Below are 25,976 nucleotides of genomic sequence, written 5' to 3'. Positions count from 1 at the left end.
GTAGCATGTCCTGAACCCCATCATTAAAAAAGCATCACTCAAATTGTACCATTAGAAACTCTTTGAGATTTTAATAGCTGCTTCATGAAAAAAAAAAAAAAAGGATTTAGTGGTCAAATAAGTTTGATAAATTCAAGGTTGAATAAAGTTAAACTTTTTAATTTGTAGTTTAATTTCTTCCTGCAATACTTAAAACTCTTAATTTTTTTTTAACATTTACTCATTTTTGAGAGACAGAGTGTGAGTGGAGGAGGGACAGAGAGAGAGGGAGACACAGAATCTATAGCAGGCTCCTGGCTGCACAGAGCCAGACGTGGGGCTCGAACTCACTGACCGCGAGATCATGACCTGAGCTGAAGTCGTACACTTAACCGACTGAGCCACCCAGGTGTCCCAATACTTCTTAAAACTCTTAATGTGCTGATGTGCATTGTGAATCTCCAAAAGTGAATCCAGTATGCAACATTTTTCAGTCATATTTGGCCATAGAATTCTTTCTTCTCCAGGCACCATAGAACACAGTGTGGAGACACTTGATTTCATGGCTGAGAGTAAAATATGATATCGATGTCATCACATATTAGTTGCTTGATTTTCATCACCTCTTTAAGCCTTAGTGCCCTCATCTGCACATGCGGGTAATACCCGTATCTCATATTATTGGCAAAATAAAAAGGGTTATAAAATGTCCAGGAGTTCTCTGTAGATGTTAGCAGTTATGATTGTTAATAGTAATATGTCCACGAGCTGACTATATTCATCGTTCGAAGTCCCATCACTTTGCAGGGGACTGGATCTGAAGACTGTTACACATGACTCAGCTTTAGTATGCAGGTGGCCCAAAGGCTTCCCTACTACTTGTATCCTTTGCCCTTTAGCAGGATGAGTCAATATTAGATCAGTCTTACTCTGCTTATCATCTTCTTATGAAAAACTAAGATAAGATCAAAGAAGAAATGGTTGAACTCAATAACCTCTAGAGTTCACACTCTCTAAAATTCTAAGGTGGAACAGAAATAATTCTCAAGCTGCGACAGATGGAGTTTTTGTACTTTCTAGCTGGGCTAATGAGCACAAAAGTCCTTGTCATGCACTAAAGCAACTTTATTCCCACTGTATTCTTGACATAAATGAATTTGGTTTTTGTACATCTGTTATTTTTGACCACTGTGTCGATTGTTATATATGACTGTATAGTGCTATATAACCTAGACTGTATGCCTGGAAATCATTTTGATACATCTCCTCCTTGACCTCTATTTATGAGCAAGTGCAGCTGTGGGGTGGTTCTTTGTGTAGGATTAAGAAATACGGCAGTTCTTGAAATAAGCCAGATGTTTTTATTTTCAAAGGAAAAGATCACACTTAGTGAAGCATTTATTTACAAGTTTCACAACAAAACAAAAGATTGTAAGAAAGCTTTCAAGGGACATGGGTCACAGAAACCAAGCGAACACCACAGCTTTTTCCCAACTTCATAGCCTAGAGGACATTGCAAAAGACACACAAAAATTGACCTTGTGCTGGCTGTAAATATTTATAGATTGAGATTATAATGACCAATGACTTATCGTGAGAGTTACTATCTTGAAGAGAGACTTCCACTTTGACCTTATTTGGTTTCTATCTACTTTTCCAACATGTCCAGGAATATACACATAACAAGGGTTATTTTTAAAAATACATCCTGAAATTAGTGCTTATGCAAACTTCAGGAACACTTTGCAGACAGACTCCTTTCAAACAAAAGCAAAACAGCCACTTTTTTAAAAATTGAAGTATAGTTGACCTACTATATCCTATTAGGTTCAGGTGTACATGACAGTGATTTGATAATTGTATACATTACCAGGAAATGATCCCTGTGATAAGCCTAGTTACCACCTGTCACCATACAAAGTTATTAACGATATTATTTACTATATTTCTTGTGCTGTACGTTATATCCCTGTGACTTATTTATTTTATAATTGGAAGTTTGTACATGTTAATCCCCTTGACCTACTTCACCCAACCCCTCTGTGCTTTGGTACCTGACAGTTTATTTTCTGTATCAAAAGAACCACGTCTTAAAAATCGAAACTGAAAACACTTACAACTTGTGAGTAATTTATCATTGGAGACACCACATTTGGTATTCCAACAGTGGTTAGTTTATTTATTTATTTATTTTTGGTTTCTCTTTGTTTTTGTTTTTCTTCGGGTGAAAAAAGGTGATTTTATTAAGGCTCGGGGGACAGGACCCAGGGGCAGAAAGAGCTGTGGGTACAGTGGTTACTTTTAAAGAAAATCTCCGTATGAGCAACAATTTCGTCTGTCTTTTCCTTCTCTTCTCCTTCCCTCCCTTTCCCTTTTAAGGTCTTCTCCTTTTTTTTTTTTTTGCGGGGGGGGGGTGACGGCGGGGTGGGGGGGTGGTTGTTTTTGGTTTTAGCAACCAAGCTGTTGATCCGAACTACGAACTACGAGCATTTGGGAATAAGGCAGCCCTTGCGTGCGACCCCGGGACTTCTGGCGACGCTCCTTCCGCGCTCAGCCCGGTGAAGTTTCCGGAAGGGCGCCCTCGCTGGGAGCCGCGTCCCACCGGAGAGGCGGGTGAGTGGCGCCCTGCCCCCCACCCCCCCATCCCCATCCCATCCCCATCCCTGCTCCTAGAGAGGCCCTGGATGGGGAGGGAGGCGGGTTCCGCGGGTCCCGGGGCGGCAAGGGGGGAGGCGGCCGGCAGCGAGCCGAGGGGTCGCTACGGTGACACAGCCGCCAGGGTGCGTGCAGGGCGGGGGTGAAGCGGGCCGCGTCTGTCTCTCCACCATCCCCTCCCCCGCTCTGGCCTCTGACCCCGTCCTCTTGGTTTGCTTAATTTGGGAAATTGAAACTTAAAATGGTTGGTGTTTCCTCAGTGTTCCTGTGAGAGTCTCTCGATGTAGTTCTTAGGGGAACTGGATTCCTTAAGATTTACTCTCCTTGTCAGGTGCAGGGTTTGGCAGTTGTGCCTCACTTTTTGGAATATGCAAGGATTTTCTTGAAAGAGATCCAAAGCAAAGCACGCTGTTTTTCTGTCTCTAGAACATGCATGAGTTTGTTTTGTTTTGTTTTGTTTTGTTTTGTTTTGTTTTAAACTATATATGTGTACCGCCATTGTATTAAAAACCACTTCCTTTCTTCCTTCCCCTCATTTCCTGTCGTTTGCTGCGGGGCAGGCGTATGGAAGGATTCCATTCTATCAGGCCTGGCACAAAGTGATATGAGTATATTAGGAAAATAGGTGGTAGGTGAGTGGTGATGATTTGCATTGGATTTTTCATTCGTGGTCATAAGAATTACCATAGACTTAGTGGCTTAAAAATCGCAAATTTATTATCTTGAAAGTCTGTAGGTTATTGTGCTAAGTGAAATAAGTCATACGGAGAAAGACAGATACCATATGTTTTCACTCTTATGTGGATCCTGAGAAACTTAACAGAAGACCATGGGGGAGGGGGAAAAAAAGAGGGAGGGAGGGAGCCAAACCATAAGAAACTCTTAAAAACTGAGAATAAACTGAGGGTTGATGGGGGGTGGGGGGGGGGCGGGGAAAGTGGGTGATGGGCATTGAAGAGGGCACCTGTTGGTATGAGCACTGGGTGTTGTATGGAAACCAATGTGACAATAAATTTCATATATATTAAAAAAAAAATAAAGTCTACAGGTTAGAAGGCCAACCTGGATCCCATTGGGCTAAAATCAAGGTGTCTGCAGAGTTGCTTTTCTTTCTGGAGGCTTCTGGGGTGAACCTGTTTTCTTTTTTTTTTCCCCCAGTTTCTGTATGCTGCCCTCCTTCCTTGGCTTAGTGATGTTCTTTCTCCATCTTTAAAGGCAGCATCACTGCATCTCTCTGAACATTATTCTGTTGTCACATCTCACTCTGACTCTGCTCTTTGGCTTTCCTCTTTTACTTTTAAGGGCCCTCATGATTATATTGGCCCCATGGATAATCCAGAATGATTTTCATGTTTTAAAGTCGTCTGATTAGTGACCTTGATCCAATCTACAACCTTAATTGTAATCTGACATATTCATAGATTCTGGGGATTAGGCATGGGCAACTTTGACAGGGTCGTTATTTTGCCTACTATCTGATGGTATAAAAGGAAGCCTATTACTGTACATCCCACTAAGCAAAAAGGGGAAGTATCCAGACACTAAATATACCAAAAAAAGTTCTGGGAGTATTATGTAGTAGACCATTTATATGAGTTAAATATATTGAGAGTCTTTATTACAAACTCTTAAAAATATTGATTTAAAAAAAAGCAATCAAACAAATAATGTTGCCATTTCTGCTTTCTGGAAATGTAATAAGAGAACTTCACATGTATGGAATGTCCTGAGCAGAACAAATACTAGTTAAGATACCACAGTTGTCAGTGTGTATTCTTATATTGTGCTCTGAATGGATGCAAGGAGGAGTGGACATGGTCCTTGGCCTCAAGGTCATAAACATCTAGTCAAGGAAAATGACACAGGCATACAAATAATTAAAGCTCTCCAAAAGAGATAAAAGAGGGAGAAGTAATGTCCTTTAGGGGAATCAGAAAAGGCTTTAAAAACTTGGGGGAAATTTGGGATGGACCTTGAAGAACAGTAGAATTTCATTAAGGTTGAGAGGAGAGGAAGTATATGACATATTGAGGGACAGGAGGGAAAGGAGGGACCTTCAAGTGTTCAGTATGGTTAGGGTGCTTAGTGTAGAAGTTGTCTGAATAAGACTAGAAAGTAAGTTTTGGTTAGATTGTGTAAGACCTCAGATGACTGTTGAGTCTCATTAAAAGGATTCTGTAGTTGGTACAATAGGGAGCTACTAATATATTTTGAAACCATCTCATACTTACAGAAAAGTTGCAAGTACAAAACAAACAACTTTCCTTTTTCCTGAATTATTTGAGAATAAAATTTTAACTTCAAGACCCGTTGCTCTGGAATTCTTGAATATATATTTCCTACACAAAACATATTCTCTACCTAACTAAAATTCAGTCATCAAAATCAAATTAATATTGATACATTACTGCCATCAAATCCTTGGATCCCATTCACATTTTGACAGTTGTACTAATAATATCCTGTGTAGCAAAAAGGCCCGATTCAGAGTCATGTACTGCATTTAGTTGTGATGTCCCTTTAGTCTCCTTCTGTCTGGAAGAGTTTCTCAGCCTTTCACTGGCTTTCATGAGCTTAACACTTTTGGAGAGAACAGGCCAGTTTATCTAATGTTTCCTCATACTGAGATTCAGATTACGTATCTTTGGCAGGAATATCATAGAAGTCATGCTGTGTTCTAAGTGCACCCTATCAGATGGCAGATGATTTTGGCTTATTTCATTATTTACTTTGTTTATTTTATTATGGTGGCATCTGCCTGGCTTCTTCAATGTAAAGCTACTTTTTACCCTTTGAAATTAATATGTTGTATGGAAGTATTTTTTAATTTTTTTAACCTTTATTATTGACAGAGGGGGGGAGGGGCAGAGAGAGAGGGAGACAGAATCTTAAGCAGGCTCCAGGCTCTGAGCTGTCAGCACAGAGCCCGACGCGGGGCCTGAACTCACAAACCGTGAGATCATGAGCTGAAGTCGGACACTTAACCGACTGAGACACCCAGGTGCCCCGGTTGTGTGGAAGTATTTTGAAACTAACTGGATGGTCTTTTTCTTACCAAAATTTCAATTTATGTATGTATGTATGTATGTATGTTGGTATGGACTCATAGATTTTTAATTTACTCAGTGGACATTTTTTTATGCTTAATTCATAACGATACTCAGTGTCATTATTTATTTTTATGCTTTATTTAGTCCCAGATTTGGCCAGTGAGAACCTCCTCAAGCTGGGTTTCATGTCTTTTCGACATGCCCTCATCATTCTTTGAGCACTTCTTTGCTTTCTGGCAACATTAGGTGCTTATTTTGTATTTTTCCTGTCCCAGTCCTGGTATCAACCATTTCTCTGAAAATCCTTGGTTCCTTGTAGTGGAAGATGGTATCAGAAACCAAATTCTGGGGGCTAGGTGTACTCCTTGCTATTGTCTTTTCTTCCAGGCCCTCTCAGAAGACAGAGCTAGGTGTATATATACAGATAGATATGTACAGCATGTATGTATCTTTCTGTCATTCTGCCTATGGATATCATGAGATTACACTGATATCTCCATTTCTAATCCATAGCATTCATTCTAGTTTTCTTTCTATATTTATAATTACCTTCCCTGGCAATGAAAAACCTGGCTCCTTTTATCTTCTGTATATTTACTTACTTGAAAAACCCCCTTTATGTATGTTTGACCATTGGAAGCTCCAGGCTTATCTTGTATATTTCTTGTCCCATAGGTAGAATCAGCCATTGTTCCAAGGAGCCCTGGTTCTGTTTATTGGAGAATAGATTAGAAACCAAGATCCAGGTGCTACGTGATTCCCTCTGTTTTTGGAAACTGCTAGTGTTCACACTATTTTTTTTGCCAGTCTTCTAGTTTATTTAATTAATTAATTTTAATTTTTTAAATTTTTAATTTTTTAAAAAAATTTTAACATTTATTTATTATTGAGAGACAGAGAGAGACAGAGCGTGAGCAGGGGAGGGACAGAGAGAGAAGGAGACACAGAATCTGAAGCAGGATCCAGGCTCTGAGCTGTCAGCACAGAGCCCGATGTGGGCTGGAACTCACAAACCGCAAGATCATGACCTGAACCAAAGTCAGACGCTTAACCGACTCAGCCACCCAGGTGCCCCTAATTAATTAATTTTAAAATGTTTATTTATTTATGTTGAGAGAGAGGGAGCAGGAGCAGGGGAGGGGCAAAGAGAGAGGGAAAGAGAATCTGTGGCAGGCTCCCTGTTAGGGCAGAGCCCGATGTGAGGCTCAAACTCACGAACCATGAGATTATGATTTGAGCTGATACCAAGAGTTAGATGGCCAACTGACTGGGCTGCCTAGGCCCCCCAATCTTCTGTTTTATTTTTAAGGAGGGATAAATATTTTTCCTGTTTCTTCTACAGGAGTAGTGAGAATTTAGCTCTTGAAATTTTAGAGGATTATATTATATCACAAACTGGTTTTTAATATGTTTTTAAAGCAATAAAAATAGTTGTTATATTATTCCTTGTCTCAATTTTGATCTGGGACTTACATCTGGTAAATTCATATGCAGGCAAATGTTTACTTTTTTTGTGCCATGGATTCCTTGCCAGTCTGATAAAGCCTATAGGCCTTTAAATTTTTTTTTAATGTATAAAATAATATATAGACAATTACAAAGGAAACCAATTATATTGAAATATGATTATCAAAATATTTAAAAAAGCAAATTTTTGATATAGTAATATACATCAATATATATTACAGCATATCACAATACCTAGTAATGAGTTTAGTAGCTGCCATCATTTTGAAACAAGGTTAAACACAAACATATTTCAGGACTTCTGCAACAGTTACAATATTTTATGAAAATATTTGTGTCCTCTTGGTGACTTTTGTCCAGGTGCTGCAAATACTGTGTGGCTTGTTGCCTTATGTTCATATCTGAAGAGAGATGTTTCAGTGAGAGGTTGTTAGAAGTAAAGATGTAATTTTGGGGGCACTTAACTGACTGGCTAAGTCAGTTAAGTGACTGACTTTAGCTCAGGTCACGATCTCACGGTTCGTGAGTTTGAGTCCCGCATCGGGCTCTGTGCTGACAGCTCAGACCCTGGAGTCTGCTTCAGATTCTGTGTCTCCCTCTGTCTCTGCCCCTCCCCTGCTCGTGCTCTGTCTCTCTCTGTCTTTCAAAATATAAATAAATGTTAAGAAAAAAAAAGAAGTAAAGATGTAATTTTTTTCCTATTCAGGTGTCTGGACAGGGGAGGATTTGTGAAAATTCTGATAAGAATTTCCGTACATGCAGAGGAAGGGTGTTTGGGGCCTTTCTACTCCATTTACATTTGGGGAGTACAATAGGAAGAATTAGATAAATCAAAATCTTTGAAAAGACCAAAATAGTAATCTTTTAATATGGGGCACCATGTTATGATTAAGATGTGAACCTCAAAGGAATATTAATACCTGTTATTTTCTTTCCTTTTTAAAAAAATTTTAGACTTGTGTTTTTTTCTTTTAAGTTTATTTATTTGTTTTTTAGAGAGAGAGAGAGAGATTGAGCACACACATGAGCAGGGGAGGAGCAGAGAGAGAGGGAGAGAGAGCTGTGAGTGTAGAGCCTGATGCAGAGCTCGGCCTACTACCATGAAATCATGACCTGAGCCAAAAATCAAGATTCAGATGCTTAACTGACTGAGCCACCCAGGCACCCCTGTTATTTTCTATCATTGTGTTGAGAAGCAAAGGATTTCTAGACCCCTTTTATGTCTGTATAGGTATGAATGTTATTTGAAATACAGGCATTGTTCAAATATAAGCCACATGATAATAAAAACTTTGATGATAGGGAAAAAATATAACAAAAATACATTTCTTCTTTTGTAAAAGGATAAAAGTTATTTCTTCTTGAATTTGTGTATATGTATGATTTTTAAAATATTTACTTTTTTGTAATAATTAGGAATCATGGCAGACAGTGGAAATAACAAAAGCCAAGTTCACGAGGAGCTTTGGTTAGAGGAAGAATTTATGAAAGATGAACAAAGAGAGGTAAAAATTACTGGGTACTATTAAAAATTAATTTATACCTATTAGTTTTGCAGTGAGGCATGTTTTGTATGTTTTTGTCCAACATTACTTTGAATTTTTTTCAAAAATTTTATTTCCATTATTCGAACCTTACAAAAAGAATCGTATTTCTGTTCTTTCTCTTACAAGGCTTACAACATTAGCTGTTTTCTTTCACTCCCTTCCTCCTTTTTTTGATTTGCACCCAGAAGTTAAGAGCTTTCTTAGCAATTATCTGATGAGACCCGTGAGGGGATGGGGGTTCAGGTAGCTTAAGCCACTTACCCAGGGCCATATGTCTGGCATGTCAAGGCAGCTGTACTGTGGGAATCATAGCAAAAATTTTTTAAATTGCCTTTGAGTAACATATGTCCACAATTACAGTGCAATTTAAAAGTCATATTGTTGTCACAAATAGCCAGGCAAGGAGTTACACTGAAATAAGATTCAGCTCTGGGTCTCAATCCTTGCCCCACTATAAAAATGTCTGTGACCTTGGTCTAGTGTGAAAGGTAGTTTCCTTGTTTGCATGATGGAGATAATACTACTTGTCAGTGGTAGGAGAATTATTAGGTGATAACGATGATGTCTTTCTTTGCCTTTATCAAGATGATAGAAATTTAGCTTCTTTAATTTGTTTAGAAAAATGAAGTCAGGAGCTGTTTAATTTTTTGGTGCTGTTTGATATTTTTTAGAGATTAATTGATAAAATTGCAAAGGAGAATACTCAGTTAAAGGAGGAGATCCAAAGGCTTGAGGCCAAGTTACAAGAGTCCACCATAAACTCCCAGGTACCTCTTTATTTTGTATATCACATTCTTAACGGACACCATTTTTCCGAAAAAACAATTTAGTTACACAGAATTCACTTTTTTTTTTTTAAGTTTTTTATTTATTTTTGGGACAGAGAGAGACAGAGCATGAACGGGGGAGGGGCAGAGAGAGAGGGAGACACAGAATCGGAAACAGGCTCCAGGCTCCGAGCCATCAGCCCAGAGCCTGATGCGGGGCTCGAACTCACAGACTGCGAGATCGTCAGAATTCACTTTTAAAACACTGTAAACATTGATGGCACCATTGTTTGTAATAGCCCCAAACTGAAAACAACTCAACTGTCCCTCCCCACTAGACTGAATTATTAATTTGGGGTGTATTCACACAATGGAATACCATACAGCAATGAGAATGAACAGGTCACAGCTATATGCAGCCACATGGATGGATTTCGTAAACACAACGTTGAAGCAAAAAACATAAAAGAGGATATACCAAGTGCTTCCATTTATTTTTATTTTTATTAAAACATTTTTTTAACGTTTATTCATTTGTGAGAGACAGAGACAGAGCACAAGTGGGGGAGGGGCAGGGAGAGAGAGGGAGACACAGAATCCAAAGCAGGCTCCAGACTCTGAGCTGTCAGCACAGAGCCTGACGTGGGGCTCAAACGCATGAACTGCGAGATCATGACCTTAGCTGAAGTCAGGTGCTTAACCCACTAAGCCACTCAGGTTCCCCCATATGCTTCCATTTAAATAACGCATAACAGCAGGATGTTAAAAGTTAGCATCCTGGTTGCCCTTGGCGGCAGGTAGGAACTGGAAGAGAACCCAAGGGCTTCTGGGTGTTGGTCATGTTCTGTTTATTGATCTGGGTGCTGGTCACATGTGTGTGATCGTTTTGTAAAATTTCATCTGACTGTACGTTTCTGATAATACGTTTTTTTATATTTATGTGTATGTTTTTAAATTTTTATTTATGTATATGGTAATGCAAAACAAAACAATGGTCATTATCAATCACTTGGGGATCAAATTCTTCGTCTTCTCACTAAGTGCCTTTATTATTTTCTTCAAGTAACTTAAATGGATTTCACAGTTTAAAAAAATTGGACATATATCTTCACTATTTAAATCCTCTCCTAAATTTTCCTGTATTTGAATTAGACATAACTTTCACTCCTTTTTCTCCATGACAACTCATACTGTTCCTTTAAACAGTTAAAATGCTTAAAGCATTGTCATATTTTGTTTCTGAAATGGGGGATAGGATATTGAATATCAGGAAGTGGAGTTCCCCATGTTTATGGGACTTATGGGACACTGTTACAATTGTAGTTACTTCTCAGACTGGAGATGAAATCAGCCAGTCCTGTCACTCAAAGGATCTTGGGAACCCAGCCAGCTCAGCTGATACAGTTTACAGAGGACTGAAACTATGGTCCAGAGAGCATACATGAGTTGCTCCTGGCCAAGTGTGCCTAAGACCAGAATCAGGCACTTTCATTCCAGAAAGCTCTCGACTTTTCAGGGTATATTGGGTATTTCCACATTATTGGGAAACACTCCGCCTATTCTCAGACACTGCCAATTGTTTTGAAACTGGACTTATGGAAATCAGAGATTCTACTGAAGTTACATGTGAAGATATAGAACAAATGTGAAATTAGGTCAAATAACTCATTGAATATTTCTAACCCCTTTGCAATAACACACAAATTTTCTTACAGCATGTAAAATAATCATGGGAAATAGAAATGCAAACAACAGATTCATTTGTGCATTTATGTGTAGTTGTATATGTCTGTTAATCCCAATGATTTTAAACAGATAAGTATAACCACTTAATTTTATCTTTCAGATTATGAATCTTGTTGATAGTGTCCCTTCACATTTTTATAAATCTAAGTTTGGTAATGGTTAAAAAGTTGATGGGCACAGTCTGACTTCGCTCAGGTCATGATCTCACGGTCCGTGGGTTTGAGCCCCGCATCGGGCTCTGTGCTGACAGCTCAGAGTCTGGAGCCTGCTTCGGATTCTGTATCTCCCTTCTCTCTGCCCCTCCCCCACTCAAGCTCTGTCTCTCTCAAAAATAAATAAACGTTAAAAAAAATTTTTTTTAAAAAGTTGATGGGCAGGTGTTGGGGAAGGGGGAATTTAAATTTGACAATTATTAAATCATATAATTTGGGAGGCTTTCTTTTTGGATGAAATTATCTGGGTTGGCTATTAAAATAAACTTAGTATATATGCAACTCTAATTTATAACACTTTGCAATGAGAATAAACATATTGTCTTATGATTCCCTTGTAGGATACCCTATTATTGGTATAGTTGTTTAAAAGGTACTTATCTACATGAATGATGTAGACTTTAGAATCGAACACCATCCAATATTGGCTAGTTTAAACATTGATTAGATAAAATGAGAGATTATATACTTATAATTTCATCTGGGAAATAATATTAAAGGATCAGCATCTGATTACTTTACTGAGTACTTACCTGGGAAGAAGTAATTACTAAAGATATTCACTAAGACCACACTTAGCATTCTGTGGGGTTCTGAAATCAGTGGAGAATGAATTATTGGATGATCAAATCACATTATCACGGGAAGGGCTTAAGTTATTTCTTGTCTTGATTTTAATCAAACATTTCTGTTTAAATTAGATTAAAGAGGATATTCCTGAAACAGAGATGAAATTCACATCTTTAGAGAATCCTGAGAATGACAGCCAGTTTTTAAATGTCTCCTGTTCATTTCAAGTGAGCTCGCAAGTTCTTTATGAGCTACAGAAAGGACAAGCACTTATCACCTTTGAAAAAGAAGAAGGTATGAGTAATGTTCAGAAATTCAATCATGTTACTTTTGGAAAGCACAGGCACTTTCAAAGAGCTTTCATAGATATTTGGCTATTGCTTTATAATTTTAATATTTGTCATTTCATCTCATCTCATAGTAACACCTTGGGGCAGGTAGGATTGTCCCCATTTTTTGATGAGAAAACTCAGACATTAAGAGTGTTGAGTGGGGCACCTGGGTGGCTCAGTCGGTTGGGCGTTCGACTTCAGCTCAGGTCATGATGTCGCGGTTTGTGAGTTCGAGCCCCACGTCAGGCTCTGTGGTGACAGCTCAGAGCCTGGAGCCTGCTTCGGATTCTGTGTCTCCTTCTCTCTCTGCCCATCCCCCGCTTGTGCTCTGTCTCTCTCTGTCTCTCAAAAATAAATAAATAAATGTTAAAAAAAATTAAAAAAAAAAAAAGAGCGTTGAGTATGATCATTTGTTCAGAACATGACTCTGGGACTCAAGGTGTTGTGATGTCCAAAACTAGTGTTTTTACTCCATCTGCCACCTCCAAATACTACTAGTAATACTTTATTTTTGAGAGAGAGAGAGAGGGAGAGAGAGAGGGAGAGAGAATTCCAAGTAGTCTCTATGCTCAGTGAGGAGCCTGATGCAGGGCTTGATCCCACGACCCTGGGATTATGACCTGACTCAGGGTAGGAGCTGAAATCAAGGATAGGACACCTATCCAACTAAACCCCCAGAAGCTCCCCCCCTTTTTAACTAGTAATAATATTTTAAGGTAGTAGAGCTCTACATGGTTCTCAGAGTTCTTAAAGACATCTCATTTTATACTTACTTGACTCTGTGAAAGCAATATGATAGGAGAATTACTCTTTGCATCTTATAACCAAGAAAACAGATTCTCAGGTGTTTAAGTGACTTACCTAAGGGCACATGACCAGTGAATGGAAAGAGTCCAAGAGTCTGAGGTTTAGGAATGGGACCTGATGTTTGCTAAGTCTGCCATGGTGTAGGACTCTATTCTCCTTAGTGAGGAGAATCTGGCTTTGTATGCCAGATTTTCCCATTTCTAGAAGTGTGATTTTAGTTGGGTTCTTCCTAAATCTCAGATTTTTATGGCAGTGGTAGTACCTATCTCATGGGATTTGCGTTGAGTATTAAATGAGAAATGTTGGTAAAATACTTAGCATGGTATCTGACACATAATAAACACTTCATAAATGTTAGCTGTCATTATTGCTACTTGTTGGGAATTTTCCAAATAAGGAAAGATGAAGAACTCGCTCAAGGTTCATACTGTCAAAAATTGCAAAGCTGAGAGCCAAACCCTGAGGACCCACGTCCTTTCTCCTAGACCAGCAGTCCTCGGAGCAGGCCACTATGCTGGGCCTTCGTTCTTGTATTTGTCACATTATGGGGTGGGGCCAGATGGTCTTAAGCCCTTCCGGTGCTCAGGTTCTGAGAATCTATGGTTATAACTCGTGTCTCCGTACACCTGGTCCATCACCATAGTCTGCAAATAAATGTTAAAAGGAAAGACATTCTAGCAGGTTAGCATAGGCACATACTGTTCGTTCACCATGGGTCCACCCTGGGTCTGCTTCTACAGATGAGGGTGCCAAGAGCCCTGTGTTGGCAGTCGGCAATGGTGATGGGGATATAATCAAAAGCGAGGATTTGGGAGGCAGGGATTCTGTGCAGGAATTACCTGGGAATGCTGGGAATAGGGTTCTCTTCAGAAACAGCTGCATTGCTGTTTCCACTCTTGGCCCAGCTCTGAGGTCTTGCTCCCTTGGGACAACTTTGGGCTCATACACAATTAAACAGAAGTTGGCTTTTGATAGTCAGAGTCACAAAAGCTGAAACGCAAGTGGTCCCTTTCAGCTGCGTCAGATCACCAGATGTTGGAGTTTGGGTGGGGGGTGGGGGTGTGGAAGGGAAAGAACATCATCTAACTGTTACTTCATTGACATTTTCTGTTATTGTTGCCTGTTGCCACTAACAAGAACGTAAGTTGTAATTCAAGTTATCCAGTCATATCTCAGTACAATGAGTGTGAATTCCCACAAGACAACGCCCTGCCTTTTAGCCTGTTTCCCTCTTCCTTCATCTGTGGTGTGTATGCTGTTCAGTTGTCATAAACACATGTGAGATTTATAGGACTGGGAGTGGGCATCTCTTATCTTTGTGACAAATTAGGTTAAGCAGCTCTGTATTAACAGTTGAGGTGTTACAAACTCTCCTATCACATAATTAAAAATAAATACACACCCACATGCATTTTAAACTGAACTACAGTTGCTGTCTGGAGTTTTAATTTTTGGCATAATTATATTACTGAGCCTCTCCCATTTACACAAATAAATTAGATTTGATAGTTTTGTGATTGGTATAAGCTATCATCTTTTTAATGAATGATCTCCAGGGCGTTTTAGCAAAAGTAAAATTCCTCATTAAATATGGCAAAAAAAAAAAAAAAAAAAGATTTGCACTTTGATATTCAAGCCCGTGTGGTCTTTAATATGGAAACCTTAAGAAAGACAAAAATGAGAATTTATTTCTTTGGTTTTTGACATATTAAAGAGAAGTGACAAATGATAAATAAGATTGTCAGAATGACACTGACACAAAAGTTTTTCCAGCTTACTTAACGTGGAAGAAGTTTCTGGCTGTGCCTTAATGCACTAAGGGAATTCTCTGGTCATTCTGTGAACCGTGGAGAGGAAGGGTGTGTGTCTGTGCTGAAATAATATATGAATTTCTAAAGAATCACCAGGCTTATCTCTTAAGAGCTGAATCTAGAACTTGATGAGAATTTCTTTTTTTTTAATTTTAATTTTTTTTTAATGTTTTTATTTATTTTTGAGACAGAGAGAGACAGAGCATGAGCAGGAGAGGGGCAGAGAGAGAGGGAGACACAGAATCTGAAACAGGCTCCAGGCTCCGAGCTGTCAGCACAGAGCCTGATGCGGGGCTCGAGCTCACGGACTGTAAGATCATGACCTGAGCCGAAGTCGGAAGCCCAACCGACCGAGCCACCCAGGCGCCCCGATGAGAATTTCTACACTATCATTTGTTTCCAGTTTTACTGAGAAATAATTGATGCATATCACTATGTAAGTTTAAGGTGTACAGCATGATACATTGATCTACATGTACTGTGAAATGATGACCACAGTAGGTGCAGCCAACATCCATCTTCTCATTTATGTGCAATGAAAAGAATTTCTATAGCTACAACAAAAAAAAAAAAAAAAAAGGAAAAAGGATTTTTTTTTTGCTTGTCATGAGAACACTTAGGCTCTACTCTCTTAACCTCTTTCCTGTATACTGCACAGCAGTGTTCGCTGTAGTCACCATGTTGTACATGGCATCCCTGGTACTCCTTCATCTTATAACTGGAAGTTTTGTCATTTTTGCTGATGTATTTTGATATTTTAATGTTAATATATTTGTCGCTTTGGTGGCAAGACCGTTATCACTTAGAAGCCCTAAGAAAATTAAAAAAAAATAAATCCTTTATTTTATTTTATTTTAATTTTAAAATGTCTTATTTATTGTCGAGAGAAAGAGAGACAGAGCATGAGCGGGGGAGGGGCAAAGAGAGAGGGAGACACAGAATCTGAAACAGGCTCCAGGCTCCGAGCTGTGAGCACTGAGCCTGATGCTGGGCTCAAACTCGTGAACTGCGAGATCATGACCTGAGCCAAAGTCGAACATTCAACTGACTGAGCCACCCAGTCGCCCCTAGATCCTTTAGAATTCAAGAAAATTTTAAATATTTAGGATAATTTGTTCTTAACCAGAAGTGAAAAAATTTATTGAAATATTGGAAATTAATACTCCCAAATTATTTTTCAGTTGCCCAAAATGTCATCAGAATGGGGAAACATCACGTGCAGATAGAGGATGTAGATGTGGAGGTTATGGCCAAGCCAGTTCCATTAAATTCGGGAGTCAGATTCCAGGTAACACGTTGATTAAAGCTTTTTAGAATTCTGTTAGATGTGAGCACTTTTCTCATCCATATTTCTGAATATGAAATGATTTCCCAGGTTCATGTAGAAGTGTCTAAGGTGAAGATCAATGTTACTGAAATTCCTGATGAATTGCCTGAAGATCAGATGAGAGACAAGCTAGAACTGAGCTTTTCTAAGTCCCGAAACGGAGGTGGAGAAGTGCTATGCGTGCAGTATGATAAGCAGTCGCGGAGTGCTGTGATTACATTTTTGGAAACTGGAGGTATTCACACATGTAGGAAGTTAAAAAATACTCTACCATTTATATTTATGTTTGCCATTTCTTTAAAAAAAATTTTTTTAAACGTTTATTCGTTTTTTGAGAGATGGAGAGAGACAGAGCATGAGTGGGGGAGGGGTAGAGAGAGGGATGAAGACACAGAATCTGAGGCAGGCTCCAGGCTCTGCGCTATCAGCACAGAGCCCGATGTGGGGCTCAATCCCACAGACTGCGAGATCATGACCTGAACCCAAGGTGGACACTTAACCGACTGAGCCACCCAGGCGCCTCTATGTTCTGCCATTTCTGAAAGTATTCCTTTGCTACTTCTTCTATTTGGAATTTATTAAGTAGAATAATAATAGATTTTTAAAAAACCTTTTAAAATGGTGGAGTCCTGAGAATGATTTCTGTGAATGCTACTGAGAATAATATTTCAAGCACATCAACTTTGTGCATTCTCAGCACATGCCAGGCAAAGAGCCAGGTGTTCTATACGTGTCTCCTCTTATCCATAGCACAGTTCTGGAGACAGGTGTCGTACCCATTTTATTGATGTGGAAACTGAGTCCTAGGGAGGGTAAATAATGAACCCCAAATTATAGTGAGTATGTGGCAGAGAAATTTAGAAATACATATGTATAAACTGTCACTTCCTATCCCACCTATTAAGATGGACAACGGTCTCTTAGTTGGAGGGAGTAGATTCCAGGGAAGGCAAGGCATGAATGGAAAGAACAGTGAGACATGTGTTCTCTTTTTAGGTAGAAATGGAGTTTTTACCAAATCATCTGAGGGGGCTTTACATTCTTATGATTAAATATATACAATTTGGGATGCCTGGGCGGCTCAGTTGGTTAAGCATCTGACTTTGGCTCAGGTCATGATCTCACATTCGTGGGTTCGAGCTCTGCATGTGGCTCTGTGCTGACGCCATGGAGCCTGGAACCTGCTTCAGATTCTGTGTCTCCCTCTCTCTCTGCCCCTCTCCCATGCACGCGGTCTCTCTCTCTCTCAAAAACTAAACATTAAAAAAAAATACACAATTCTACAGCAGCTGCTTTTGTTAATATGTTCAAGTGATTCTCAATGTAAAAATATCTTGCTCTAGTTAATCCAGTTCTTAGGGTTTCTCCTGGGTTGGCATATGTAAAAGAAAGCCAGGTATACAATTTAAAAAAACATTGATTGATTGTTTATTTCATAACAAAGTAATACATGCTTTTTAAAGAAACTTGATAATAAAGAGCAGGGGCTCCTGTCTCGCTCAGTTGGTGGAATGTGCAACTCTTGATCTTGGGGTTGTGGGATCGAGCCCCCTGTTGAGTGTAGAGATTTACTTAAAAAAAAAAAAAAAAAAAAAAAAGAACAGCATTAACCTAGTAAAACTGGAGACATTTCCTTAAACTTGCCTTTCTCCTACTATTTAGTTAGTTATGGTTACTTGAGTGGCTTTCTAGATCTTTCTGGAAATCCTGGATCATATGGTGATTCTATGTTTAATGTTTTGAGATGACATACTATTTTCCACAGTGGCTCTACCATTTTATATTCTTACCAGCACTGTACCAGGGTTTCAATTTCTCCACATCCTTGCCAGCAGGGGCCTGGCCTCTTAACCATTGCACCGTATTGCCCATCCAACATGGACTGGTGAGAGGCGAAAAAGCATACATAGTGATACGATATTCTTAAGTACTGTTTCTGTTAAAGTTGATGCAATCTGAAACATTATTTTTTTCCCCTCCAGGAGAAAAATGCTGCTCAAAATAAATCTGATTATTCTTTGTGCTGGAGAAAACTGATGAATTTTTGTTATTTGCCTTCAGTTTCTAGATAATGATCAAATCCCTCCCCTCCCTTGGTTAACATCATTATATCAGCTTACTGAAAAATATCATGTATTAGTTATAGGACAACTAAGTAATTTTATATAAAATTTTATGTATTGTAGTAATATAGTAATTATATATGTGTGTATACATGTATATTGTAAAATGTATATATACAGTATTCTTTTTTTTTAAGTTTCTTCTATTTTGAGAGAGAGAGAGTGAGTGTGTACAAGCAGGTGAGGGACAGAGAGGGAAAGAGAGAAAATCCCCCACAGGGCTCAAACTCATGAACTGTGAGATCATGATCTGAGCCTAAATCAAGTGTTGGATGCTTAACCTAGGGGAGTCACCTAGGCGCCCCTGTATACAGTAATCATAGTTTTCAATTATACTTTTTGAGAAACTGGGAAACTCAGTCTTGTTAGGATGGGTGGGCTACTTTTTGCATATGGTTATTGCATTTTATGGAGCTCAAAGTAGATCTGTCTGAGGACATCACAAACTTCTGCATTGACTGATTGCAGTGGATAGTTCAAGACAGAAGATCTATTTAAACCCCATTATTGTTTGGTCTTATATTTTCCAAAATTATGTACTGCAAAGTCTTTAAAGTGGACTGTTGAATATTTTGTAGAATTTTTAAAAATGTAATCACTAAATTCGCTATTTACTGTGATGTTTCATTTGAAGAAAGTTTTAACTTTGGTTAAAAATGTTTATGATATTAAAAAGAAAATAATTTTTTTTAAATTTACTTCTAGTTGCTGACAAGATTTTGAAAAAGAAAGAATATCCGCTTTGTATAAATCAAAACTGCTATAGAGTTATTGTTTCTCCATACATAGAAACAGACTTGAAAAATTTTCAGGTAAAGTCATCTCTTTCCTTCATTTTGAGGACTTATTGCTTAACCCCACCTCACAAGAAATAAAGAAGTTGTGTCTGTTACTGTTTGAGACTTATTAGTGAGCAATATCAAAATAGTTTCTTCAGATCTGCTTGGTGCAAAATAAGTGTGTCTTTTTTAAAAAATATTTTAGTGTGAAATTATACCTTATTTAATTTATTACACTCTTTTTAAAAACTGAAAGTACTCAGGTAATGACATAATATTTTTGTATATGGAGACATAGCTACATATCTTTCATGTGTCTACTGTCATTGGGCATTAAAAATGATTCTTCCTGCTCATTTTCTCTGAACTCATTATCCGTACCCCAACCTCCTTTTTTCTGTTCCTACTTAGGTACTAAATGGCACCACAGTCTTACATCGTCCACCAACCTGAAAGCTACAGCTCATGCTTAATTCCTCATTTTGCTTCACCTCCAACATTCATTTGGTCATTCAGTCTTGTTACTTCCACCTCTGACTACTTCTGTCACTATGGTCCTTCTGTCCATAGGGATGCCCTTCTTTCCTCCATTTGTCATAATGCTGCCTGAGTTATCTTTCTGAAACTCAGATCCGACTTAGATATTCTGTTGCTTGAAAAGTCGTTCTGAGGCTCCTTGTCTCTTCTAAGATAAGGTCTGAAGTATTAAGCAGAGCTTATAAAGTTTTGCAATTCAAATGTCTTAGAAAAGTTTCTATTTATCTTTTGTATTTTCCTTTTAGGCATTTTCAGGAATATCTAGGAGGACAGTGCTTCTCACTGGAATGGAAGATCTTCAGATGATGGATGAAGAAATTTTAGAGGATTTAGTTAACATTTACTTTCAACGGGAGACGAATGGAGGTGGAGAAGTAGAAGTGGTCAAATGTTCTCTAGGTCAGGCTTGCATAGCATACTTTGAAGAATAGAGGCATGGAATTAGATGAATATTAGAGCTTCTGAGCCCAAAGCACTGTCCATGTGTGACAAAAATGAATATCCCTTTCCTTTAAAAAATGAAAACTTGAATTCTTAAGTGTCCATTTATTCTTAGATACAAAAATATATTTCCATGTTTTTGAATTCTTGTTTCAAACTCTGCTGCATGCTTGCAAGTGCAGTAAATGTACTGTATTAAAAAGTTTTGTTTGTTCATAAATGATGTGGACAGGTGCCATGTCCATTGAAATCAATCATAAGTGATGCAATTGTCCCCCTGCTATGTTGGCTCATTCTGTCGTGGGCATGTGGGCCAATTCTCTTTTGGCCCCAGGTCCACCAACATGCAGACTTCACTCAACATTTCCCAAAGAACTGTTATATTCAGCTGTTTGTGATTTCTGTAGACTTTGAATTTCAAGGAACTTCAGGGGTGATCATTTCCCTCTTTCCCATTGTATAGCATTACTCCAGAGCCCCAAAGATATTTTTCAGAGCTGAGTGTGGTCTTTTTATTTAACATTTTCTTCTCCCAGAGTGTCAAGGGTCCCCTGATTCTTTCCAAGACACCTTCGTCAAATAGAACTTGTAGAGGCCATAATTGTCTTTCCTTTACACTTGTAAGGGGAAGAATAAGCTTAAGGGAATGACATCCTTAGAATAAAGGGAGAGGTGAATGCAAAGCTAGGGACTCCTCACTTATCATGCTGGATGCAGGGGAGTGCCTGAAGATGAAAGCACATACGTGCCTTTGAGTTTGAGAGAGACCCAGTTCCTTAGCATCCCATTGTTTTTAAGTTGTAGAAACGAAACAGTAAAGTGCAAGGTTTCTATTGAGAGAAGGTAAAATTCTTTTTAGTAAAGAACATGTGAACAGCTTTTATCCTAATATGGTATGTTTCATAAGGAGCCAATGGCAGAAGGAAGTTTATATTAAAATGCTGGCAGAAATAAAAAGCTTTAGAAAAAGATTCTATGCCTAAACTTAACTCATGCTGCCTGCCATCTAAAATAAAGGAAAGGGGCACCTGGGTGGCTGAGCCGGTTAAGCATCTGACTCCTGATTTCAGCTCAGGTCATCATCTCATGGTTTGTGAGTTTGAGCCCTGAATCGGGCTCTGTGCTGACAGTGTGGAGCCTGCTTGGGATGCTGTCTCTCTCTTTCTGCCCCTCCTCTGGTCGCAGTCTCTCTCCTTCTCTCTCAAAATAAATGAACTTAAAAGAAGATCCCGTTGCTTTCACATTTCTCTTCAGAATGAGAGGTGGTGCCTAAAAACTGGAAATTTATAATAAATCTTCATATTCACTGTTTTAGGGGAAAAATGTCTCATATATCAGTTCTTTGGGAATAGTAAGCTTATTTCAAGCTCAAAATATTGAGAAAAATTTGAAGAACCTTATTTAATTTTGATTGGCACAAAAGGTATGATTTTTAGCCTGTGGCAGACAGACAATCAGAAAGAATGTTTTCATATTTAAGGCAAGGTTTGGAATAGTCACTTTTGTTTCTTTTGGGAGCATTTTTTCAGCAGCAAAATAGATAATTTCATTCAATTCTAAATAGTCACAATTTTTTGATAAATGTTTTTGATAAATGTTACTTACCATAGAAAATCAGACTTGGGCTCCTTTCACCAATTCCACCCTTGTGTGATCTGCCCAGATCTCAGAAATCAACCATTGGCTCTCCTGTCTACTTTTAGAGTTTTAGAGATTTTACAGGAAGAAAGTTTCCTTTGAGAATTTGCCAAAAGATATCGACTCTTGCGTATTAAGTTAGGAAGCCTTAGATTGTCTAGGAAGAGATAGCTCTACTTAATGTATGAAAAGACACTGTCAGCATATAAGTCAGGAAAGATAATTATGTGAAATCATGAATCCCTCTTGCCCTTTGTAGATTTATCAGTCAGGATAGCTTAGGTTCTGTTGTATTAACAACCTCCCAAATCTCTGAGGCTTAATGAAACAAAAGTTTAATTCTCATTCATGTTGAAAGTTCAACAGAGGTTGGTAGGGGGAGTCTTTTTGTCCTAATCACTTAAGGCCCCATCTCAAGACACGCTTCCCAAATCATGGAGGTGGAGAAAATTGAAGTCTGCAGAGTCTTGCACCAGCAATTAAATGTGGTAATTTAGAAGTGCTGATGTCATTTTGTCTCACATCTCATTGGCCAGAAATAGTCATATGACCTCACTGAAAGAGAATGGAACTAGAAAATTATATCTTGTAAAAATGAGAAGAACCAGATATAGTTGAGCCAAAATATCAATGAATGTCGTTTTTCCTGTCCTAGTGATCATCAATATTTGTTGTTTTGTTTGTTTGCTTATAGTTTTTTCAATGTTTATTTCTGAGAGAGACAGACAGACAGAGACAGAGACATTGCACAAACAGGGGAGGGGCTGAGAGATAGGGAGACACAGAATCCGAAGTAGGCTTCAGGCTCTGAGCTGTCAGTACACAGCCCAACACGGGTCTCGAACTTGCGAACTGCACGATCATGACCCGAGCTGAAGTCGGATGCCCAACCAACTGAGCCACTCAGGCGCCCCTGATCATCAATATTTGGATCACTCTTCTTCATACACAAAATGCACTCACACCAAAAAGTTGCCCTAAGTCATAGCATCAAACTCAAAAGTGCATGAACTCTAGGCGGTGTGTGGTAGTTTTTATAACAAGTCTGAATGTTACTCCTCTTTATCCAGAGACCCCCCCCCCCCCCCCCCCCCGGTATTCAGTAGTGGAACTGGAACAAGATGACTGCAATAAACTCTCTCATTTGGAGAAAGAGATCAATAGGAGACATATAGTGGCCTCTAGGCCAAAGCCATTCTGCCATCTCCCTGAGTAGATATATACTCCATACACCCTGGGTGTGGAATTTTGATTAGGCCATGATTCCACTCTGGAAATTCTTCTCTTGCTCATTGTCCTCATAGTTGCTGGACATTCTTCTTTTTCCATTATCCTCCTTTACCATATATAGAATATATCCTTCTTGGAAGCTAAAAAGCTTGCTTACTGTGTACACTGTGATCAATGTGATCAATGTTTGGGACCAACGTTTTTAAAGTTTTGAACCATTATAGTCTCTTTACTGTGGCTGGTGGCTAGTTGGATGATACAGTTCAAAAACTTGGTAGGCGGCTTATCTAATTTTTGGGGTGAGCTTACCTGTGCTAACAGCCACACTGGCAGCTTTTTCTAGACTTCTTACAGTTGCTGTAATTCTCCACTTTCTTCCCTGTTCTTTTCTCTCCCTATCTTTACTTAATTGTAGGTATCAGGCCACTTTTAGTTTCTTTTCCCTTAGCTAGTTTGTCTAGTTGAAAGGGTTATTGAATTCAGAACATTAATTGTTTGTTGTTGCTGTTGTTGTTGTTGTTCTGAGGGACCTTAACCTGTTCAGAGATCCAAAGCTTCATTTGATCATTGATTTGAGCCTCCCAATAAAGCAGAGTTATAATCAGTCTTTGTTACTCAAAGGTGTTATCATTTGGAAGTGAGCAGTATTTTTCCTTCCAATCCTACAAGTTCCCATATTTCTGGACTTTCTCTATTTACTTTCATTCTGGCATTCAAAATGGCTGATTCTTTTCTAAGCTCATTTCTTTTTTATATTACTTTGTCAAATGCACTCAGTAGGAACAGACATATGCTACTAATTTTGTTTTTCACACCCTGTTTCAAAAAAACCAACAAGCTAATTAGGTACATATCTGCCTTCCAAGCTATCACATGTGACAGTTTTACCAAATGTTTTCCGCTATATAATATGGATAGCCATCCTTCTAATCTCTGATAATTATTTTCTAATCACTTGCCAATTGTCCCTAAACCAAAGCCATGTATTTTAGATTGTGTCGTGGATTGTCTCCCCCCTCCCCCCCCCCCCCCTCCCCCCCCGCTTTTGGCTAAAGCAATACTCCGCTTCAGAATACCAATTCTGTATCAATCAGGATAGATTACATGATACTCATGTGCCAAGTTATCTCTAAATTTCAGAGACCAAAACACAAAATTTTACTCCTTGCTTATGCTACATGTCCATGATGGGTCAACAAAAAGAATGCTCATGGTAAACACTCAGGGACCCAAGCTAATGGCAGCCACCATCTTTATTGATGTATATCATACCAGAGGAAAAGAGCTGTGAAGGGTCTTGAAGTGGTAATTAAATTCTTGGTTCAGAATGACCCTTTCATTCTCAACCAGAACTAGGTATATGGCCCCACCCAACCGTAAAGGAGCTTGGATGTACAATCCTATCATATGCTTGGAAGGCAGAAAGCCAAAACTGTACAGTAAATGGCATTAATGATATCTGGTTGGTATTGAAAAAAAAAAAGATGCTCATACTTGAAAGATACACAAAATATAATGAAAATAATACAAATTGTCAAAAATTCACACCCACATAATGGTAACATTTTTATGTCCTCCTTTCCAATTTTTTTTCCTAACCATATATCACATTTTATTTTGTGAACATACCCTATTTCTAGGGTTACTATTTCCCTATTGTAGGATATTAAGATTGTTTCTAGTTTTTCACATGTATATGTGCTATGATGTGTATACATCCTTTTATATCTTTTAATATAAATCTTTTTCTGCAGTTCTGATCCTATTTCAAGGTGATAATTACTAGGTTCATAGGGTGAAGGATACAAATTCTTTTAAGGATCATGATGTGTATGGATACAATTGCTTTCAAGAAAGGCAGGCATTGGTCTATATTTTATTAAAAATGTAATAAGGACTATTTTGTTGCTCCCCTTTCAGCATTGAGTACTACTCCTTTAAAAGTGACTTTCTTTTTATGCTGTTTTTAGAAATCTTCACAATGTATGCTACATCTTTTGAAATTAGATAATTAACAAGATAGAGGTGAAATATCGATAACGGGTTTTGTTTTTGTTTTTTGGTATCACAAAAATATCCAGGAAAGTGTCAACCAATTTGATTTTACTTAAGCTATGATTCAGAGAAAAGTACAGTGAGATGGGAGGCCCCATAACTGGGGCTGTAAGGGATTAAAATATTTTTTTGGATGCAGTTTCAGTAATAAGCTGCTAGAATTATTTTGGCCACATTTGGAGTCAGGCTTCCTCAAGGATTGTTTGGCACTTTAGGGGAGGAAACAACCCGCCTAGAGTCCTTGGCTGGATCTGGAAATTAAACTGACAACGCCAGATTAACAGGAGAAAAGCACAGAAATGTATTTAATATAAATTTTACGTGATGTGGGAGCCTTCATAAGGAGATGAAGACATCCACTTGTGCACTGTAACTTCAGTTCTTAAAGTGCAACTGCTAAGTGTAAGGATATGTGCATTTTCACACTTTTCACTACATTTTGAAAGGGGTCAAAATCCTTAGAAATGTTTGCACCTGTCAATGCTTGCAGCAGTATGGATTCTTCCTCACACTCTGGCCAACACTGGGTATTACTGCACTTTTTAATTGTTACCAACCTCATGGTGGAAACAAGGGATCTCATTATAATTTCAATTTGTATTTTTTTACTTAGGAGTGGAACCGAACTTCTTTGTATTTGCCAGCCATTTGCCTTTCTTCTTCCTGCTGTCTGACTTTGAAGCCATGTATGTAGATTACTCGTGTCCCCCTAGGTGCCAGACTCTGAAGTCCGAATGGCTTGTGCAAGGTCAGCTAGGTTGACAGGGACCGAGCGCTTTTCAACCCGTGCCCTGTGCACGACTGGCCCTGGGCTGGTGGGGGGAACAGGTGTGGCGTGGTGAAGAGTCCCACGAGTGGGGGCGCAGAAAGGACGGTCCAGATTCCACTGAGCGCGGGACAGAC

At 38.7% G+C, this 25,976-nt stretch overlaps 1 protein-coding gene across 6 annotated transcripts; it reads left to right on the top strand.

Annotated features, from left to right (window-relative positions):
• Positions 1–2,406: 2,406 nt before the first annotated feature.
• On the top strand, positions 2,407–25,837 carry NMI (N-myc and STAT interactor). 6 transcript variants are annotated; one of them, XM_045033762.1, is made up of 10 exons: positions 2,407–2,592; positions 3,195–3,262; positions 8,568–8,656; positions 9,370–9,465; positions 12,125–12,287; positions 16,125–16,231; positions 16,319–16,517; positions 19,099–19,205; positions 19,955–20,108; positions 25,687–25,837. In XM_045033762.1, the coding sequence occupies exons 3-10, from the start codon at positions 8,573–8,575 to the stop codon at positions 25,833–25,835; spliced, it is 1,059 nt and encodes a 352-aa protein (XP_044889697.1). In that variant the 5' UTR covers positions 2,407–2,592; positions 3,195–3,262; positions 8,568–8,572; the 3' UTR covers positions 25,836–25,837. The 6 variants fall into 6 exon arrangements, with proteins under 6 accessions (XP_044889697.1, XP_044889698.1, XP_044889701.1 ...); XM_045033763.1 differs by having other exon boundaries at positions 3,195–3,266; XM_045033764.1 differs by lacking the exons at positions 2,407–2,592; positions 3,195–3,262 and adding an exon at positions 6,699–6,752.
• Positions 25,838–25,976: the final 139 nt, after the last annotated feature.

Source organism: Felis catus, chromosome C1 (genome assembly GCF_018350175.1).
Source record: "Felis catus isolate Fca126 chromosome C1, F.catus_Fca126_mat1.0, whole genome shotgun sequence".
In the NCBI taxonomy this organism is placed as follows: Eukaryota; Metazoa; Chordata; class Mammalia; order Carnivora; family Felidae; genus Felis; species Felis catus.
The sequence above is the reverse complement of the archived record's forward strand: the minus strand, read 5'-3'. Positions and strand labels throughout refer to the sequence as shown.